Source organism: Scophthalmus maximus, chromosome 19 (genome assembly GCF_022379125.1).
Source record: "Scophthalmus maximus strain ysfricsl-2021 chromosome 19, ASM2237912v1, whole genome shotgun sequence".
Taxonomy (NCBI): domain Eukaryota; kingdom Metazoa; phylum Chordata; class Actinopteri; order Pleuronectiformes; family Scophthalmidae; genus Scophthalmus; species Scophthalmus maximus.
Window position 1 is genome coordinate 17169377 of NC_061533.1, and position 21169 is coordinate 17190545.

General features: G+C 42.2%; 1 protein-coding gene across 1 annotated transcript; it reads right to left on the reverse strand.

Moving 5' to 3' along the window:
* Positions 1-1795: 1795 nt before the first annotated feature.
* Positions 1796-20738, reverse strand: inpp5l (inositol polyphosphate-5-phosphatase L). The gene is made up of 16 exons (XM_047329003.1): positions 19876-20738; positions 14335-14376; positions 13742-13842; positions 12936-13023; positions 9451-9514; positions 8501-8604; positions 8189-8241; positions 6616-6735; positions 6251-6335; positions 6053-6145; positions 5894-5968; positions 5448-5521; positions 5241-5355; positions 4753-4821; positions 4606-4665; positions 1796-3699 (listed from the first exon to the last, which is right to left on the reverse strand). The coding sequence occupies exons 1-15, from the start codon at positions 19933-19935 to the stop codon at positions 4624-4626; spliced, it is 1185 nt and encodes a 394-aa protein (XP_047184959.1). The 5' UTR covers positions 19936-20738; the 3' UTR covers positions 1796-3699; positions 4606-4623.
* Between the last annotated feature and the right edge of the window lie 431 nt (positions 20739-21169).

Here is a 21169-nt window from a genome sequence, read left to right on the forward strand (position 1 = left end):
AGCAGCTCATGTTGTTTTGTGTTTATTTTGTGCTTAATTGAATTTGAAAAAATAAAAACTGAACAGTGCCATGTCATTTGGTCAAATTATTTCATAAAACTTTCTTAATTCATCGATAAACCAGTACTTGCAAAAGTTAAAGGTAAAATAAATGGGAAATTTGATTTTTTTGTCATTTGAAGACGACTATTTCCAGTGATTTTTGTTTTTAGATAATGAAATATGATCTAACGCTCAATGACACTAAATCAGTTTATGTACGGATTAAAGGCGGGCATTTATTTTTATTTGCATTAAAATGGTGCAGAGAAAAAAGTGGGTAATGTAAACATTGAGTTAAATTTTTATAGTTTAATAGTGAAATAGATTAGTGTTGACGAGGTGTAATGTTGAAGAGTTATAAAATAAATTAAACACCTTTTGATTTCATCATTGAACACATTGAAATACTTTGTGGAACATGTTCATGGCCCAATGTAGAAAAACAAATGAAATATTGTGCAATAAATTATTGTGGATTATTTGTTAAACTGTAATTTAAAATTACATTATTTTGCTGCATTAGCCTATAATCTCTGCCGGGGCATTTGCTGCCAAGTGACAGTTTAAATGAAACAACAAGCGAAACGGCACAAAAGCTGAAGGGCTGTGCAAAGGTCAAAGGTCGGATCTTGTGTGATTTACCAGTGTGGTACGGCTTAATTGAAGACAATGACCCCCCACAGCCCACTCAAAATCACCCAACATAAAATCAATAGCAGCACACCAGCTCATTTACCAGTTAGGCTCAGTGACTTCAGACTCCATCTGGCCTGACGTCAGGTCAGACGCTTGTGCCAAAGGACAAGAAAAGCAGAATGCTGCTGAGCCAGTCGCATCAAAGACAACAATATATGCTGGAGTGAACCAACAACACACTGTATTTAAAATCGCCAATTATGCCATTACGTAAATGACCCGCAAGTCTATTATTGGGCCATGATAATGAAAATATTTTAAAGCGATTAGACATCATGAAATCTTTGCGGTCTGTGTGGAAATACGTGCCTGAGATTTTTTTCAAATCTATAGATCTGGATTTAACTCTGTCATAACCACACACAATGACGTGAAATGTGATAAGAGTTGGAATCGGTCTCTTGATTTGTTCGCCCCTTGAAGAGTCTCAGTCTGAACAGCATGTCGTAAATAGACAGGCCTTTCCAGCATTAAAGGGCAGGTTCGATTACCTCCTCGGTTTTATACGTAATTTTTCTTCTGCCTCAAAATAAGCACAGCTCAAACCATGACCGGATTCTGGAAAACTATGGAAACTGAGTGCACGGCACAGACATTCAGTGCAATGTTCCGCTTGTGTTCAGTTAGTTCCAGCTTAATGTCCATTTTTCATAAATCTTGTTCACTTGACCAGTACAAAAAGTTATCATTAGTATGGTTTTACATTCTTCATATCAATAAAGAGGAAGTAAAACGAAAATGTAAAATGTAAAAGTATCATCTTTTTTTCACCTTGTAACTTTTAGGAGACAGCAGGTAAGGTCAATTTAGGTAAGATCAGCTAAAGCCAGAGAGGCGGCGGCTTTATGATTTTAGAAGATTGTAGATGGCTATCATTACATTTTTCCTTTGGCATTTCCCCAGAAAGGCCAGACCGAATTCTATCGTTACATCATGATTGTGTTTGTTCCCAAAAGCCAAAACTGTCAAACTCCAAATCCCTGAATGTGTTGAAATATAGACTGAGCTTACAGTGAAGTACAATCCTGGCAAAGCCAATGAATAACAATGCAACATATTTATGAGAGTGATATTTTATTTACAAAAGTAATGATGTAGTGTTGGACCAGAGTTCTTCCAAAGGTAATACTGGCCTTGAAACCAATCACTTACACTGTTCTCAATCTACACAGACAGATTTTAAGTCTTAACTTAATCTTGTTATGGCGATGCTTCAGTCCCTCTCTACAAATATGACTGACAGACCAAACCTAAAAATAAATATCTGTGGATTTATGCTAAGAATATATACTGTGTGCTGTACTACAAAGTTGTTTAAGACAAAAGAATTTTTCACAAAACACTCACAAAAAAAAAAGGGAAATACAAGAAACCAAAAACATGTTTAAACATCACTCAGTCGTTAAAAACAGATCAAACCGATAATCCACGCACCAGAAATACAGTATATCACAGCTCTGGTGCTAGAGTATGAAGCTAATATGAATCAAGGGGAAAAATTAGACAAAAAAAAAATCTAGGAAATACAAAAAAGCAGACCTTTACGTTGTGTAGGTGCACACGTGTTGTGTTTATATATACTGTATATAACCAGGATTTTGTGGAGTGACTCAAACATCCACACTCAACACTCAAATTCAGCTGTGAGTAAACATATGAGGCCTACAGTTAAATTTTGGCAAAGAAATGAGGTCAATGCAAACCAGGACAGCGTGTTAGATTTCTGTGAAAAACAAAAGATAACTATCTCTGAGTGAGGCCGGCAAAAACTGAAAACGGAAGACTGCTGTGTTTTAGAACTTAAGTGGAATTAAGCACATGGTATAAATGTAGAGTTGGTACACAGAAAGACGATTCTGTTTCTGTGTGATAATAATAATAATTATAATAATCTCGGCCTCCACCCACAGCATTTATATAAAGAGACGAAACTGTTGTACTTGTTTCATTGACTGTTTAAACAACTGATGACAGTCTATTGTCATTTCCAAATAATGTCACCATTAAAAAAAAATCTAAAAAATTCATCAAAAACTATTATAAAAATTGGGTTAGTCAGTGATGTAATTGGGAGAAATTTGACACAGTTAAATCTGCTCTGTGTGAAGTAATTTGTTGTACATGCATATCTATCGAGGACATCTGACCGAAGATGTGACCAGGAAATAGAGATAGAGGCATTCCTCCACTGCATTTTTAAATCTTGCTTACTGTCCTAAATAACTTACCTGAACTAACGTTGGGAAGAAATACGAAATAAAAGCACGCCCCGTGAGTCTGTAGTGCGGATTTACAGATCTTGATCCCATATTTTTTTTTAAGTTGACTGAATTTTTACATACACTATGGCTCATGACAATACCAATATTCTTCTAAATCCTAAACTATAAGTTACTTTAACCATGGTTCATAATACTGCATCATGATTCATGACTGAAATTAGACTTCTAACTTACTGAGTGGAAATTACAGTACTGAGGGTGAATGAAGTAGACTATATTTGTGATGTGCTGGCTGCCTGTAAATTAAGATTTTTTTTGCAAAATGCAACAGTTAAAATCAAAAATTTGGGAATATTGTATATTTACATCTACATGTACACATCCATGTAAAGGGCCCGGTCCAGAGTCACACACTTGAGTATTCACATCATTGTTTGTTGCCATTAAAAAACAACAACAACAACAAAACAACAACACAGGAACTCTGATGACATCCTCAGTGTCACTGGGTTTTCAGGTCAGGGGACGTCTGAGAGTGAGAAGAAAACCTCCCTCAGAAATCCGTGACAGCTGTAAATGAATCAGTGCTCAAGTCACTAAAGCTGAGGTCGACAGGATGTGGCGGTGAGGGCAGATCAGAGACACCAGTGATGTGAGGGGTGTTGACCGTGCAGACGGGTGGGTTGTAGTGGGTAACCATCACGCTGATTACCCTCTGGTGGAGCTCCGAGGTTGGGTCCTGCACACACACACACACACACACACACACACACACACACACACACACACACACACACACACACACACACACACACACACACACACACACACACACACACACACACACACACACACACACACACACACACACACACACACACACACACACACACACACACACACACACACACACACAGGAATGAGAGTAGATATAAAGTAGGACTCAACTGTATCTTGCTCTCAGGGATTATAGAAGGATATTAAAAGTATTTATTTAAAAGTATTAACACCAAGTTAGATGCTTTTGGCAGCCAACATTATCAACCTGAATTGCATACATGATACAAGACTCCCTCTGAGCTCAAATGTGGCCTGAGAAATACCAAGCGTGCACTGCTGTACAGAATGAACTTTTTGTCTTTTAAAAATACAATAGGAAAAATATTTGAAGTCCCTTCGTCGCGTGCAACTCATCATTTTGCAGGGCCCTCATGAAATAGCAACAAATACATTTAAACGGCAGCAAAACAAAATCATTGCCGTAAAAATGCCAATACGCTGTCCGGCACAATGTATGTCTCTCCGGCCGACCGTCCACATGGTAATTAATGAAACGCGGGCCCGCAATGCACTTAGTGCGGAGCCACAGTGACAGTGGAGAGGATTCAATAGACATAGATCAGTGATAGGTGCTGATCGCTTGTGCTCCAACTACACTGGACACAAAGGAGTGCTAGTGTCCCACAGGCACTTCATCTTAGTTCATATCCTGACTCCACTGGGCCAGCCTGGGTTATGGCTCTCCAGGGGCCGGAGCAAGATTACTGTGATCGCTCTCACACTCTGAATCCTCCCTCCGGAATCCACACATAGACACATCTACACCTCCACGTGCTGTACAGTATACGCACGCACACGCTCTTACCCTTGAGAAGGAACCAAGTCAATGGTCATTGGTCTTCAATGAGAAGAACAGGAAAACGGGCTGCAGGAAAAGCAAAAGAACACGCCGGAGTTACGCTGCATGAATGCTTTGTTTGCCTCGGCCTCATAATGCCATTTCCACTGTTACCTTATGGTCTCCCATGCAGACGTTAGGGCCCACTGTGTTGTAAACAACGCCCCTCTCGCCGTCGTCGCTCTGAAAAGACAAATGAGCTTCTACGTCATTTGGACGAGTAACAAAACAAAATAGGAAGACAAAACTGCGTTGGAATTCATGACGATGCGATTCTCCACAGCACAGTGCAAAGGGTAGATAATGAACCAGTGAGCACATATTTCAACTTAAGATTCGGATTCTGCTACATGTTTTTTTAACAGAAGGACTACGAGTGAATGTTCTTTCAAATGAAACATGGTACATTTAAAGATGTTGATGCCTCATTTGCTAATTTAATATACTAACTATTGGCACACTCATTGCTTGTTTTTTAGGATAAATGGCACTAATCTTGTGATGAACTTGAATACAAAGTTGAATAATCTGTATAATCCTTTTCACAACAGTTGTATGAAAGGTTTTAGCCCTAAACACAGAGACAGTGTGCGCCGACGGACCCTGTCATGGATGGACTCTTGGGCAGCGTGAGACATGAGGACGCGGTCACACCAGGCAGGACAGCGAGTGTTCATGTACTGGGTTGGTTTAGCGTGCTCCTCACTGTAGGGGTAGCTGAGGACGAGACGAGAGAAAAAGAAACCTCAGTTCACGAGATGGATTGAAGCCGAGTTGGGAGCTTCTACTCAACACGTTTTCAGCCTTACCTCGGGGGAAATGTGATGTCCTCTTCCCTAATAACATCATGGAAGGCTGCGACTTCTTTGTCATATTTCAAAAGCTGAAGAATTGAAGACGTCACTGATTAGTAGCTATGGAAAATCTCAACACATGAAAAAAAAAAAGAAAAATCAAGCTGTGAGTGAAAAGGATGTTGTTCTCACTCACGGCATGATTTTGTATTTTGTTGGTGAAAAGCCAATTTACGGTCACGGTTATCAGTTTTTGTTTACCTGTGAGCTTTTGTATTTACAGTGCTGTCATTCATATGGCTTTATTTCCGCTGATAGGATCTTATCTATAATCGGCGAAGTTATGCCAGATAGTTGCTAAGCAGCCGGCTGAATTGTACGTTAGTTGCATCACAGAGTTTCTGTGAGACTGCGGTGAACCCGATGGGCTTTGTGGGTGAAAGTTGAGGTCATGTTCTCACCGATGGGACGTTGTCCTCCCTGAAATAGGCCTGGTGCAGGTAGGCAAACATTTTCTCCTCGATGTGGAGCAACACCTGCACGAGGAGTGAGAGCAAGTGAATCGCCGGCAGCACTTAAAAAATAAAATGTCAAGCTGTCGTCCCAACTGATTTACTCGCCTGGTGGTCATTGTCCTTCTCTTCCCAGATGATTTTCTCCACTTCATTGCTGTCCTTCCTCACTGTCTGCACATCTGCCTCAGTGGACAGATGCTGCGTACGGAAACACAGACACAGGGAAGGCACTGACAAACATCCTTCACGCAAGCTTCAGGGGGAAAAAAACAAACGTACTCACGTCATATAAAAACAACGTACCTGGACAAGACTGAGAGTGTCCAGACGGAAGTTGAAATCTCCAAACAGGAAGAACGGCAGCGGAGAGTAGCGGCTATCTGATACCCTGGAAACAAAGTCACGCGGATGAGTGTGGACAAATTCACATAAATGTGATGTGATTTTCAGGACAGTCCACTTATTGTAGTAAGAGCGTATGAAATATCCTGTTTACAAGATAAAAGAAAAGCTGTGTGACAGCCAGGACACCATCCAACACTCCTTGAGTTCATTTAGTCAAGTGTTAAATTGCACTTTTTAGTTTAACTCAGTGGATGTTTACATCAATACATATGTTCTGTTGGCGGTTTTCACAAATCGCATTTTTACACAGCAGCGAACCAGACCTGTTGATGACATATCTGAGGGCGTTTCTGCGGTTGGCTGAGTAAACGGATGGACTGGATTCACAGGCAGTTAGGTTGGAGGCATCATGGAACAGGTGGACATTGACCAGGTCCAGACCTCTGTGAGGAGAACGCACACAAACACATAAGCACACACCCTTTAGGGCAAAATATAGTGATATACAACAGATGGAGGAGGAAGATAGGAATCTGCATTCGAAGGCGAGCATGTATGTGGGGTGGGTGTGTGTGTGTGTGTCTGTGTGTGTCTGTGTCTGTGTGTGTGTGTGTGTCTGTGTGTGTCTGTGTCTGTGTGTATTTGCCAATGCAGGTGTCAAAAAGCTCCCTTATCAGCGAGTGGACACGTGTTAATGCCGAGTACACAAACAGGTACATTTGTCTTTTGTGCCGAGCGTCCACTCCTTTTCTTCGGCTGTCACTGGGAGACAATTAATGAGCCCCCGACAAAACGGGCTGCTCTGACTCACAACGTGATGTGGGCTCCTGCTGTTATTGCCACCAGGTAACGAGACGACGGAGCAAACAGTGACTACGCTGCATCCGAGGACACGGGCTGTCGCAGCAGATTCGTTCTCTGCTCACTAAATAAAAATTGGAATTAGCACCAGGGCAACAAAGTTTGTGTCAAAACGTCGACGGGAGAGAATAGCAGCTTGGGTGATGAGAGCGTAGAAGGTGTGAGCTTGAGCCTCCGCAGCAGCAGCAGTGAATAACAGCTCATAAATGTGACAAGAGCTCAAACTGCTCCGAGGGAGGGCTGGGGAGGAGGGTACAACCCCAAATGTGAAAACTGTCAAGTATGTAAAGTGGATATCAAATGTCTGGTCTCAGATTGAATTATTCAGTTTGTGAATTCTGCACTTTTTTATTTAGGCAAATTTTGGAATCTGAGCGTAAGCTATTGTGCGCTTAACCTGCATTCACTGTTATTCGGCTTCTTGGGTTCATAGAGCTGCAAATGCAACATTGACATTACATTACCACCTCATAAAGTCGTCATAGGGAACTAGTTCATGTCTGGATTCCCGTCCAAACGAAAACTAATGGCCTGGCTACGGCCAACATTCACTCTTTCTGTTGATCGCCACAAGCTGCTGGAGGGAAACGTCTGCGTCTTCAGCTGCTACAATGAACTAGATTTACAATAAAAATTAATAAAAAAATAAGGGGGGATATCGTATACTTAAAGTATGAGGAGATGTGTTTAACAAGCAGTAGTTAAAACATAAAGCTCACTCAGCCCTCCTCTGAGATGGCGTAAGAGCTGGCCTATGTTTTAACAGATCACTGATGACTATTTTTTCTTTAAGCTCTCGTGTCATGATAACTTTAGTAGCCAGGGCTTCTTGTGCTGTTGAACAAAGAACCAAAACAAAATGAAAATACAGGCTTTCAAAATTTGTTAAGAGGCTTTCCGGTCACAGGAGTACTACTTTAGTATCTGTTATCAGGAGCGTTCTTCCCGTAACTGGAAAGGTCAATAAAGAACCAAAAGCGAAAGCAATTCTGGGCCGACCTCGACTGGTTTGTCAGGTCAGTGGGCAGTACATACTGGTTGTGTATGATCCAGCGGGTCCTCATGAAGCCCTTTCTGGACCACTTGAACTGCAACAGAGACAGATTAGAGTGAGTCAGTAAACAGCATCGCTCCATGTCTTCGAAGGGCCAAACTGATAATTATTGATTCTCTCACATAATTTGTCTCATCTCCCTGTCAGGGCAGGCTGACAGCCCCTACAGCCCCAGTAGACTCATTTGTCCCAGCATCTCCCTGTGGCCCACATGTTCCCCCCCCTTCCCTAACACACCGCGGACACACAAAATGCGAGCGTACACGGATGCACACTCATGCGCGCGTACTCACATCCGGCCAGAAATTCTTTGGGAATTTTTCTTTCTCCACTGTGGTGACCCCGTCCAGAGAGCCCACGTACCTGTTCTGGCCTGACACCGCTTTGAAATCCTTAACTGTGAGGGGGAGGCAGGCATAGGGATGGGGATGGGGGGGAGAGAGAGGCGTGACATGTAAAAGAGTGAGAAAACATGCAAACAGCAATCAATAAACTGGTGTTAACCTCATCAGAGCGGCGTACGTGATGAGGGAATCTATAAGCGAGCCATTAGACGGCGTTTGGCGAACAACAATCGCTTTGGGCCGTACAGCGAGTGGCAGCTCCAGGATGTTTATGGTTCTTCCATAAGCTTTTGTGAGGAGCTTTTTCACACCTAACGTGACTGGACTATGCAGCAGGAAAATAACAGCTCCACTTTAAATTCAGGGTCTTTGCAAATACATGGCCAAGTGGGGTGGCCATCAAACTGTCATTATACACAGAGAAATGTTTTGCTATTCCTGATATATACACATATATATATACATATATATATATACACACATATATATATATATATATACATATATATATACATATATATATACACATATATATATACACACACACATATATACATATATACATATATATACATATATATATATACATATGTGTACATATATACATACATATATATATACATATATACAAATGTGTATATATATACATATATATATATATAAAAGATAATTACAAGAGTATTACAATCATACACAACATTGACGGTATGAGCCATTTGTGTACCATCACCAAAACAGCACTGGGTGCAAATGGGAGGGGGTTTACTTTGAGCTACTATCCCTCCCTTTGATTTTTAAGAAGGAAATTTGTGATATATTGCTCTATCACAAGCTCACGAATAATAATAAAATTACTAAGAATCAATATAAATGTCACATGTAAGATGTGAAGTTTTTACCATTAAAGTCATATTGATAGATGTTGTTCAGTGTCTTGTGGATGAAGTACATGCTCCCCAGAGCCTGCAGAGAAAAAAGAACATACATTTTTACAATATAGGAAAAAAATTCACACGGGAGTAACACAGAGTTAACGTATGAAAGATCGGTTTCAGTTAAATCACTTCGGAAAATAAACATCTAAAAAAATAAGAGAAGAAAAAAAACGCAAGACAAATCCTACTAAAATGGAACATTACTCTTATCTTTTTCGTACACAACTTTACTTTGAGACAGCTGCTGCAAAGAGCATAAGAAAATGACCAAAGGCAAGACATTGATGTTTAGTCCACACAATTACGGAGTGACTAAACATATATTTCCATTTTCAAATTGAAACTTTGAACTTCATAAAAGTATAAAATATTTCACTTTTAAAATAAAATGTTACGATAAATCTCTGTTGGACCCAGCTAGAGTGGTTTCTCAGCAGTGATTTACAATGAAACCAAAACAACTAAATATGATGGCAAAAACAGACACAGGAATGCTGAGATGATGGATTGAATTGTTTATATCCCCATCGCGGGAGTTGAATTGTGAGCCTCGTATTGAACGATATACAGTACGACACAGTGTATCGTTACTCTCCCAGAGACACATGAAACTTTAAAGAATTTAGACGCACAACGCCAACGCATAGCTGCACAACACATCCACATGCTATCCCTCAGACACACACTTCAGCACCCAATCATCCCTGACATAGGGCTGACAATTTTTAATGTACTAACTGCCTGCTCCACTGATCTGATTAATCATGCCCTGTGAGATCAATAAAGACAGAAAATTAAAACAATTTAAAAGGTATTAGGCAGTAGGCCTGCTGTCTGCCACTGCTGCCGCTGTGACTGGGGGGGGGGGGGAAATAAGCCAGCGATCAGAGGGCTCGGGGCGTGACGGACCACTGTGCACCCCACCCCATCCCCATCCAGCCAGAGCATGAGAGATCTCTCCCTGAAGAGATCATTTATCTTCTGTGCCAAAGTCCTCCTCATTTAATAAAATGGAGGAGTCTCCATTGTCGGCTCCGGTGACCAATTAGTGACCAACTTGTCCAAACTAAGGCAGTGAGGTTAGTGCATGGCCACAGATTTATTTAAACAAGCCTGGGTTTTTTTTTTTTGAGGGTTTTTTTTAAACAAATTGCCAACTGACAAATCTTTTCGAGGAGCAGGTCTGGAAAAGGCTACAATGTTATTTTAGGTGAAAAGAGATGCAAAAATTATTTTTCTTGTTAGAAATTCAAGGATGATAGTCAGATGATTAGCTCACCACAAAAAACAAACCTAAATGTGGCCGTGTTTACGTTGGTAAACAATATTGTGTTAAACCCGTGCAGCAAAGTGCACATGCACACACTCAAACACAGATACACATTCTCCTCCACATACTCTGCCAAGCACCGATCTTCATCAATCAGGTTTGTGCACAGTTTAATAAAAAAATATTGACTTACAAGTGATTTTTTATCAAAACACCATTTGTACTGGGAATGCATGCAAGTCTGCCCCCGCCACTGCTGCAGCTCTGAAAGGAGAACCCCCCAAACTCTCTCTTGGCCACATAACTGATGATCTGCAGCCAATGGGAAACAAATTGAAAATCAATGCAGGTGGCACCGGCGAAATGAGAATGAGGCATTAGGGTTGGTGGCGGGGGGGCGCAACCCTCTCAGGGCAAAGAGTGGAGGGTGCAAACACTCGAGCGCAGGGGAAACTTAGTCCCAGCTGTCTTCCAACCCCCTCTCACACTTTATTTATCGTGCACAAATAGGCTGGGATCAATAGTTTTAATCTAGAGTTAAATGTATTGAGTTTGGCCTGTCTCCCCCACACCTGGCCATTGACTTTCCCCTTTTTACTTCACACACCTTCAGTCTACAGATGCTGCCATTGACCCCTACTGTCAGACATGTAGTGTGAGGGTATCACCTGGGAGGAGTGAGGGTTAATAGTTTAAGAGGTACTCAGCCACCTCTCTCCACTGGGGAGGTGTTACCCCCAACCAATGCACAAACTAACACTGACAAACATGTTATGAGCAATTACAAGCACAATTCAATTCCAAGAAAGACGCTGTACAACTTCAGTGGGCTGTGTGAGGTCACCCAAAACATGGCCGTCCGGATGCGGTACGGTGTGGACACTGACGCTGAGCTCATGACCCGAGCAACGCCCTGGAAGATACAGTACGTGATGGCACACAACTCAGAGTTCAGCTATGCAGACAGACTCTGGGAACATGATGATAAGAGAGGTACAGTAGGTAGTGGCATGATTGACATATCAAACCTATCTTGAAAAATATCTCCTGCCAACATTATGTAACTACTACAAAATATTTTTTAGGTGTATCTTTGAGATCTAGCTCCCTTGCGTAAGGCTGTTTTTCACGTCGGAGCTTGATGCGTGAAACCGAACCCATAAACACAAACACACACACACACACAGACACAAGAATTTCTGATCCCAGTGAGGAGGATATATCTGCAAACCGACTGCAGTATCTTGAGGGTAGAATTCCACCAGTTTCTCTCTTATATGTAATTTCCTGGTCTTCCTCAGGAACAGAAAGCTTTCACTTACACAACAGTCTCTGCTTAGGGCTGCAACTAATGATTATTTTCATAATAGTCCATAAAATGTCATAAAATGGTGAAAAATACCAATTGTGTTTCCCAAACACCAAGATTGTTTTGTCCACACACCAAAGATATTTAGTTTACAGTCACAGAGGAGAAAAGAAACCAGAAAATATTCACATTTAAGATGAGAATTTTGACTTAAAAACTACTTGAACCGATTAATCGATTATCAAATTAATTGGCGATTCATTTAATTTAGTAATCGATTACTAATCGATGAATCGATTAATTGTTGCAGCCCTCATATATATATATATACATACATATATATATATATATATATATATATATATACACACATATTTAATATTGACTTTTCACAGTCAGAATTGCTTTGGGGAGACACAACGTTTTACGAGCACAATGAATTTCACTCCAGTCTCATTTATTTTGATTACATGTGATTAAATGTTTTTTTATCACACTTCCGGTAGCAGTCACATGCCGTCAGTTCCTGTATCAGGGAGCGGTTATGGAAGTTATGGATTCATTATAGGCCAAAAGCCTATAGTGAATCCATAACTTCAAATGTCAGTCTATGATTAAATACAAACATTTAAACTATAAGAAAGAATTTCTCGGATTAACCTGATTTATGCTCCAAAATTGGTGTTACACAAAAAGCATGATCATTTTTCATGGTGCCTCCCTGCAGTTTGCAACCTTTCAACCAGCTCCTCGTCACTCAACAGCAGACACTGTACATCCAACAGCTCCAGCTGCCGCCGAGCACTAACATGGAGGAGGACCCCATCTAGTGGAGGCAGGTGTGAACTACACCTTTTTCGTGTTTCTCACCGTGAAGCCGGCCTCTGCTTGGAACTGGTTGTCAACATAGATGCAGACCCTGTTGTAGTCTTTCATTTCTTCATTGGACTCGATGCTCCTAGAAACAATAGACCACAAAAGGTCAACCGGTGGGCCACAACAGAACTACAAAGCTTGTTCCTTTGGATGTAGAGGGGGAAGAGATTAAACCATTAATCTGCGAAAATTTGGATGATTATTTAAGTTTTTAAATCATTTTAAAGGGAAGGCAAGGCAAATGTATTTGCATAGCGCAATAAAAGTATCAAAAGTATGAGAAAAAATATATATATATATAATATAAAAATATATTTTTTTAAGAATAGAAATAGTATATTAACTGCCAGAGCTTCACAGGTTCAAAATTCTTAAAATATGTTAGCTTGGGCTTTCAGAAATTGGGAGGGTACACCCTGGACAGGTCGCCAGCCTATCGCAGGGCCACATACAGAGACGGACAACCATTCACTCTCACATTCACACCTACAGTCAATTTTGAGTCTTCAATGAACCTAACACCATTCTGCATGTCTTTGGACTGTGGGAGGAAGCCGGAGAACCCGGAGAGAACCCACGCATACACGGGGAGAACATGCAAACCCCACACAAAACCGGGATTCGAACTTAGAATTCTTGCTGTGAGGCGAAAGTGCTAACCACTACACCACCGTGCAGCCCTGTATGGATCCAAGAAATACTGCTGTGTAAAAGTTTGGGATCAAATTAAAGATATTAGGAAGGAAGGATAAGACTTGACAAGGGAACATGGAATGATGAATTATGCACATAACTCCTACCAGAAGAAGTCTTCTGCATGGCCCATGTTAACCATGTAGTCCTTCCCTCCCACCTCCTGGAAGTGCAGGGCAATGAACTGTGGCTGGTATCTGTGGATAGTCTGTGACATAGCAGAGCAAACAGGTCTCAGTCATTACAGAGTCATGATGAGTGAGGAGGCTCAACGCTGTGTGCTACAGGATGAAGTCAACGATCCATTAGAGGTCATGTGGAGTTGTTCTCTTATTGAATTTCTGAGCGGCTGGTGTGGCCGCGTCATCAGTTATCGGCACAGTATCTGTTTTCCAGAGGAACATGGTGCAGTTGTGTAAGTTGGGATGTCATCAGTGTGATGATGATGATGCAGCAGCAGCAGCCTAGAAAAGTGGTCTAGAACCAACTACGTAACACCATTTTTTTCTTTTATTTTGCCTGAACTACACCATACTGTCGAGAAAACGACATTTGTATTCTCGCATACGCTGGAAATTTTCTGGAAAATGACTTCGGTGCATGTCAGAAAACAGCGTAAGAGAAACATATGACAGTAGTGAAAGTAAAGATGTTTAAAAGTGTATATAATTAATGTAAAACCCAGGAGGCCCACACCTACCTTATACAGTTCTTGTAACCATTCACTTTGAATTTCACCCAACTAGAAAATGACAAAGAGAAAAAACCATCAACATTTTACAATCTTCCTGAAAGAGACAGTGCAAATATCTAAAAGATTAAACCTGAGTTAATCTTTTTTTTTTTGTCCACCATGGAAGCAGTGCAACAACATGTAAACACTATGACATTAACAGATCATGTCCATAAAGAAAATTAAGTTGTCATGGCAAAAAAGTCCACAAACAGTTGCCCATCAACACATCCAGTCCAATATTCTCTCAATTAGCTTAGCTTAGCTTTTGATACAATCCTGGGGGAAATGAGCTATTAAAGCCCTTGTGTGTAATTGTGGTGCTTTTCTGGCGGCATCTGGTGGTAAAGTTGCAAACCACAACCAACTGAGCACTCGACAGGTACACTTTACGGCGGCGCACTGCTAATTCCATGTCAGGTTTCCGGCAGCGCTGAAAATTCAATGGGAAGCAAACATGGCGACCTACACGGAGGTCGGGCCACCTCATGTAACTATATTGAACTCATTCAAAGTTGATGAAAAAACATCTATACATATGTGAACACATAGTAATGTACAATGTATTAATTTTCTGTGAGGAAGTTATTCTAAATATTACACACTGTAGTTTTAAGTTGTTGATGTTCACCTGCATCTAAAGCTGTGATGGCTCAGGAAAACTACTAAAAAGTAGCAAACAGTTAAAGGACAAGTCAAGAACATACCTGAATATATCTATAATAAATGAAGATAAGAAAATAACTTATTGATCCCCATGGGGAAATTCAGCAGCCCAAAGACAAGGTGAGTACAGAATAGAATGAAATGAGTGCTCAAAATGGAATAAAATAAAATGAAATAAATGAGAACTACATGTAGAACAACTAGAGGATATAAGCACAATAAGGAACATAATATAATTTATCTCATTTGACAGGGTGTCATAAGTAGGAGCAAGTCAGAGTAAAGGGCAGAGCAAAATAATACAATATAATATGATATATTAACATATATATTAGTAAGTTTTCCTTTCACCTCAAATCATTAGCAGACTAATAAACAGTAAACTCTGACTTTTATTTGATTAATTTGTTTCTGTAATTTTCTGGCACACATTTAACCATTAATCTTGTGGCCCCTTTCAACATTTTATTTCCTCTCCATATGTCATCAGTGCAGCATTTAAAAAGACTGTGATTTAATTTAGTAGAGCAAGACACATTTACACATTTGGTGAAAAACATAAAGGGTGGGCTACAACAATGGCAGTGAGACTTACAATAGGATGCAAACAAACGAGCAGACAAAATAACAGAAAGAAAAACTGATTGAAGGATGAATAAAAAGATAAATATGATGGGGGTAATATTTAGAGTAGGGTGGACTATTGTGAAGAATTCTAATCTATACGTGTGTAGGTGTGAGTGAATGTGAGAGGAGGGGGAATCGGGCGGACGGGTTCAAAAACAGAGAGATCAGGAGGGAGAATACAGTGGAGAGAGAGAAGTGATGAGGTAGCAAAGAAAGGGAATGAAGAGAGACAGAGGGATGAATTAATTACTTTATTTGTACAGTGGTAACTATGCATATGAAGAGAGAAGTAATAAATTATAATTATAATGATTTTAAATAAATAATAGTAAGTAGACAAAAGGTATACATTAGTAATTAAGTTATAGGTTTTCCTGATGGTGGTGTTAGTGTTGTCCCTTTGCTGTCATAGAGTAGCAAAGAAACCAGAAAATATAAATATTAAAGAAGCTAAAATCAGAGAATATTGACCTTTTTTCGTATAAACTACTTGAATTATACCGATTAATCGATTATCAAAATAGTTGGCGATTAATTTACTAATCGATTACTTATTGACTAATCGATTAACTGTTGCAGCTCCAATGTTTTGTTTTTGTGCTTGTGGTTTTGTCTTTTCCATTCTTATTGTACCTCATTTCCAATTTTTCTTCAGGACTGCATAGTGGTGCAGCATCACTGTTGATGATACAGTATATTCAGCCGTTATAACTGGAGAGCTAGCCCGAACCAAGTGAGCTAGCTAATGCTACAGACACGCCATAACATTATTTCAATCTTGGACTGGATATGCCGCTGATGAGAGCTGGAAGGGTGATATTAGATGTATTAGATATTAAATTTGGGGGCCATATTACAACAATTATTAACAAAATTAATAAAATATAGATTTAAAAAAAAAAATGACATTCCCGACTAACTGAAAACAGATCTAGTGGAAAACGAGTTGTCGTCAATCACAGACAGGAAACACCGAGCAGGTTAAAACGAACAATAGGGGCATCAGGAAATATTATCCTATATTCCATTGGTTGCACGTTCCAGGAAGTTCAGCTGCCCCTGTTATAATCTGGCCACGATGGACACACCGGGGATGGGTGTCCTGGCCTTGGTGGGTTTAATATTGCATGGCCACTTTGCAGTTGAGTCTAGCCTACTTTAAAACATGTATGAGAAAAGCAGGCAGATAAACTTTACATGCAGCAATGTGTCCAACGAGGTCGATGGCTACTTCAACAGAGAAGCAGATCCTTCTCTGTTTGGAGCAACAGGTAGGCTGCCATCTACACTGTAGATATTAAAGAAAAATGTGTATAGACTTTACCAATTTTGTCAGTTTAAGGGGACTGGAAGTATTAAGGACATTTCTCCGTTCAAAACAAGTCATTTCCTGATATTGAGAGACGTATTATCCGTAACCTCTTCCCACAATAACACCTTGCCGCTGTGGCTTGAAATCGATATTGTTTTCAATTTATTCAGCAGCTTGACAGGTCTCCATGGGGGTGACAATTATTTCTTTAAATTGAAACGTTGTGTTCTGACAGTGAGTAAGCCTGTTGCGTTTCTGATTCTCATGCCGCAGCATCCTGCCCAACTCTATAACTGGATTATCTACTTTATCAAAAGGTGTTAATCAATCGCCAACTGCGCCGTAAAACTCTGCATATTGCTGCTGCCTATACACACCACAGAGTCACAATTGGACGGCCGGGTAGTGGAAGGGCCATGCTCAATCCTCTGCGTAGCCGGGTGCATTCATATCACCAGAGAAATGGCTTTGCATAGTGTATTTGCATGACAGTGCAGCATTGGCGACTGCAGTTGAGTCATTGTGACCCGAGAGACTCCTGGCAAATCATTTTTTCACGATATAATAGTTATTCATGCACACAAATGCAGGAAAACATCATCCGGTCTGTCCACGAGCCTGTTTCGGTCATTCACATGTAACTGTGACAAACATGTTTTAGAGATGAGGGTTCATACATAAATCAAAGGGGCAGTAATACATTTTAATCCAATAGACTTTTTGAAAAATCAGCTAATATTTCCTCACGGTCCGCCAGCTGTTGGTTCTGTGTGTGCGCCGGAATTTTTTTTTGTTGAGTGTGTACAGTTTGTAAAAAATATCACACGTCGACACTTTCAGAGGCAAGTCCCGGCTCAAGTCCCGGCTCAAGTCCCGGCTCAAGCCCCGGCTCAAGTCCCGGCTCAAGCCCCGGCTCAAGCCCCGGCTCAAGTCCCGGCTCAAGCCCCGGCTCAAGTCCCGGCTCAAGGCCCGGCTCAAGTCCCGGCTCAAGGCCCGGCTCAAGGCCCGGCTCAAGTCCCGGCTCAAGGCCCGGCTCAAGGCCCGGCCAGTGCAGTAAATTCATCAACAACAACAGAAGAGACAAACAAGATTTCTCCAGAATTGCTCACCGCCCCTAAAAAGTCTTTGTTGGTCCAAGCCATCTGAAAATACTTAAGGAACTCAGCTGAATTTCGATTCCAGAAGGTGATAATTTCTCTAACATCACTTGTATGAATAAAGGGAAAAGACTGTGCAACAAAAACAACCAATCGCACTCGTCTGTCATTCCACAAGCTACGGAGAAACAACAGACGTGACCTGGGGGATGCTTCCGTGGTGTGCCATAGAGATGTGGCACGGAGCAGCCATGAGAGTCGACCGTCTCCCTGGCTGAGCCGCTCAGACACTCGGCTGCTCCTGCACTGTGCAGCAAGAGGCTTTATCCTGTGAGGTGCTTAAGGACTTTCTCTTATCCCCGGAGGTTGAGTGAACGTTTAGGTGGGTTTGTTTATAGAAATAGAGGGGCCCAAGTAAGTAGAAAAGCTCAAGTCCCCCGGGGGAAGATAGTCATCTGTTTACATATTTCCCACAATGGGATCTAACATGTTTCAATTGAAGCCAGATCGGGCAACCGGAAACATGGTCCTGAGCCAAATTTCCATGAGCGTAAGAGCCCTCCTCCCTCCTCTGTCGAAAAGTTTTTCGTCAGCCCAGTCTACGGCTGAACATTTTGCATTTAGAGTTTAGGATAATTTAACTACGGTCAGATCTCTTCAAATCCCTTGTAAAAGGCTATAAACTACAACTTACTTAGCATGAAAAACAGTGATACCGCTGGGGCAGTAAACACTGTAAAGTCTGATAAGGATGAAGGGGTTGATGATGAGGGACAGACTGTGAGATGCGGCGGTGATAGAGGAAGGACACACCTGGAGCGGGTCCACATTCTGCTGCTTTGGCACGCACACACGAATACTGACATGATGTGAAGGTGTCGTGAGACAAAACAGTCAGTGACTTTTAAAACCTTTATTTACGCAGGCAGCCTCTCTTTGACAAGAACCTAAATGTTTTCATTTGTGCATATTTTTAGGCCTGTCACGATAATAAGGTTATGGACTCATCGTACGATACATGTACATGAACTCGATCACTTGTATTGACCTCAATAACAGCCATTGTGTCTAGGTGCGTGTCTGCTGACATAAGAATGAACGTCAACAACAGTCCGGCAAGTCTTCTTCTGCTTCCATCCTCTCATCTGTTCTCGTCGTATGATTAATAAATCCCTGGTTTTGTCTTTTAAATGAGAGAAAACATGAATTTCTTAGTATTTGTCTAAAGGGCAACCATGTGTTCAAATTGCTGGGTCTAAACTTTGGATGACGCTTCTCTCCAATAGGCCTAAACCGCAAGCTCACATGATTCAGTATGAAAAAAACAATGGTCTTGGAATTACGATAATGTCTCCATCGCAATCATTTCTGGGGCAATATCTCGTGCAACCAAAACTGAGTATTAATCCCTCGACTTAACTCACATGCCTGTGGTTTTGTTTAAGGTACTTGGAGAAGGTTTCTACGTCATGATTTCGAGCTTGATCCCTCGGCGTCACTGTGTGTGTGTGTGTGTGTGTGTGTGTGTGTGACGGGTCAACCCGGACTGACAGGAGGTCACGCGAGGTCAAGTCATCTTCGCGCCGAGCAACTTTTGGCTCGTGGCTTCTTCTGCGGATGACTAAAACGGAGGACATGCCACCGACAGCTGACCCCAGTAGTGGCACAGATGTATCACAATAAGATAAGTGATAGGCCACTTGCCACCCGAGGTGAAGCCCTTCCTCTGCGAGCCTGTACCTGCATTAGGTATAATCCTCCCGGCAGCGCTGCGCTCCGGTGTAGTTCCAACGTGGCTCTACTTACGTTGTCGAAGAGGGATCCGACGTTGGCGGTGACCAGCAGCACGTCCGTGTGCGTCTCCATGGCGACGGTCCGGTCCCGGTCCCGGTCCGGTCCACCTCCAACCAACTAGTCCCGACGAGGGGAAACTCCGCACGCGTCGCCGGGCGGGTGACGCGCGTCCGGGGGCCTGGAGCAGCTCCTGGCTTACTGAGGTCTTCGGCCGTCTGCGAGAGCTCACGTCTGAGCTTCTTCTTCTTTCTTTCTTTCTTTCTTTCTTTCTTTTTTTTTATACACGCCGGCGCTGTCACTGCTGACTCCCCGAGGCTGCTGCTGCTGCTGCTGCTGCTGCTGCCGCCGCGACTTGTTCTCTGGCGGCGGGCTGTCGTGGCGGAGGCGCGCTCGTGTCCATCGTCGAGCCGAGCGAGCTGGAGCAGCGAGTTGGGCTGGAGCAGCCTACATGCGTGGATTTCCGCCTGCTCCTCCCCCCTCCCGGTTAATTGGACTTAAGTGGCTTCTTCTAGCGGACTAAGGCGCAGGCTGGACGGTGCATCTGCCGCCGCCGCCGCCGCCTGGACAAAAAAGGCGCTCGGTCAAACTTGCGTCGTGCGCGTGGAGCGCGCGCTGCTCCGCCCATTAGCCGAGAGCACTCAAGTAGCGTCTTCCTCGTGTGGAGAGGAGACCTCACGTCGCTTTACAGAGGCAAGAGGCCACGAGCAGATAAGCAGCCCAGGGATTTGTTTGACCTGCAGCCCCTCCTGTTGCACTTGGCTCGGGCCACACTGACACGTGAGGTGACACAGTGTACAGTATGGACTCACCGCGCAACACACCACAGCCTCCTTCTGTGCAGTCTCAACAGGAAGTTAGACATTTCCCTTCTCTTCTCTTTCAATGAAAGCTCTGTTCACTGAGGGCAGATTACTGTTCACTCCTACCTACCTGTTTTGTCATTTAGCAGCTGGTGGTGGGGGGGGGGGGGTCTTATCTTTATCTGTGACCTTTCACCTTTATCTCCCTTGCGAACATGTCCGGCCTGTGCACTGCTCTGGTGTCACGTCCCGCCCCGGCAGAGAGAGCAGAACGACAGGTTTTGTGGTGATGTGCATGACCCAGAGATTTCGTAATTTTCTCTAGAACAACGTGCGTCCTCCAGCTTCCAGTCACCACGCCAGCAGAGTAACCACAGTGTTTTACAACACGGCTCCGTTTGCTTCTCTATAAACACACACAGCACAAACTGTACAAGTGTTACTTGGAGTGGATGGAGCTGAGCCATCTCAGTCAGTCTGAGGTCCAACCCGGGAAAAGCAAAGAC

Excerpts from the sequence above, each read along its gene's own strand:
- inpp5l (XM_047329003.1), bottom strand. The coding sequence starts at position 19,935 with ATGGAGACGCACACGGACGTGCTGCTGGTCACCGCCAACGTCGGATCC. Across the intron at positions 13,024-13,741 it reads CATGCAGAAGACTTCTTCTG|GAGCATCGAGTCCAATGAAG; the intron begins GTAGGAGTTATG and ends TATTGTTTCTAG. Across the intron at positions 8,242-8,500 it reads CAAAGAATTTCTGGCCGGAT|TTCAAGTGGTCCAGAAAGGG; the intron begins GTGAGTACGCGC and ends TCTCTGTTGCAG.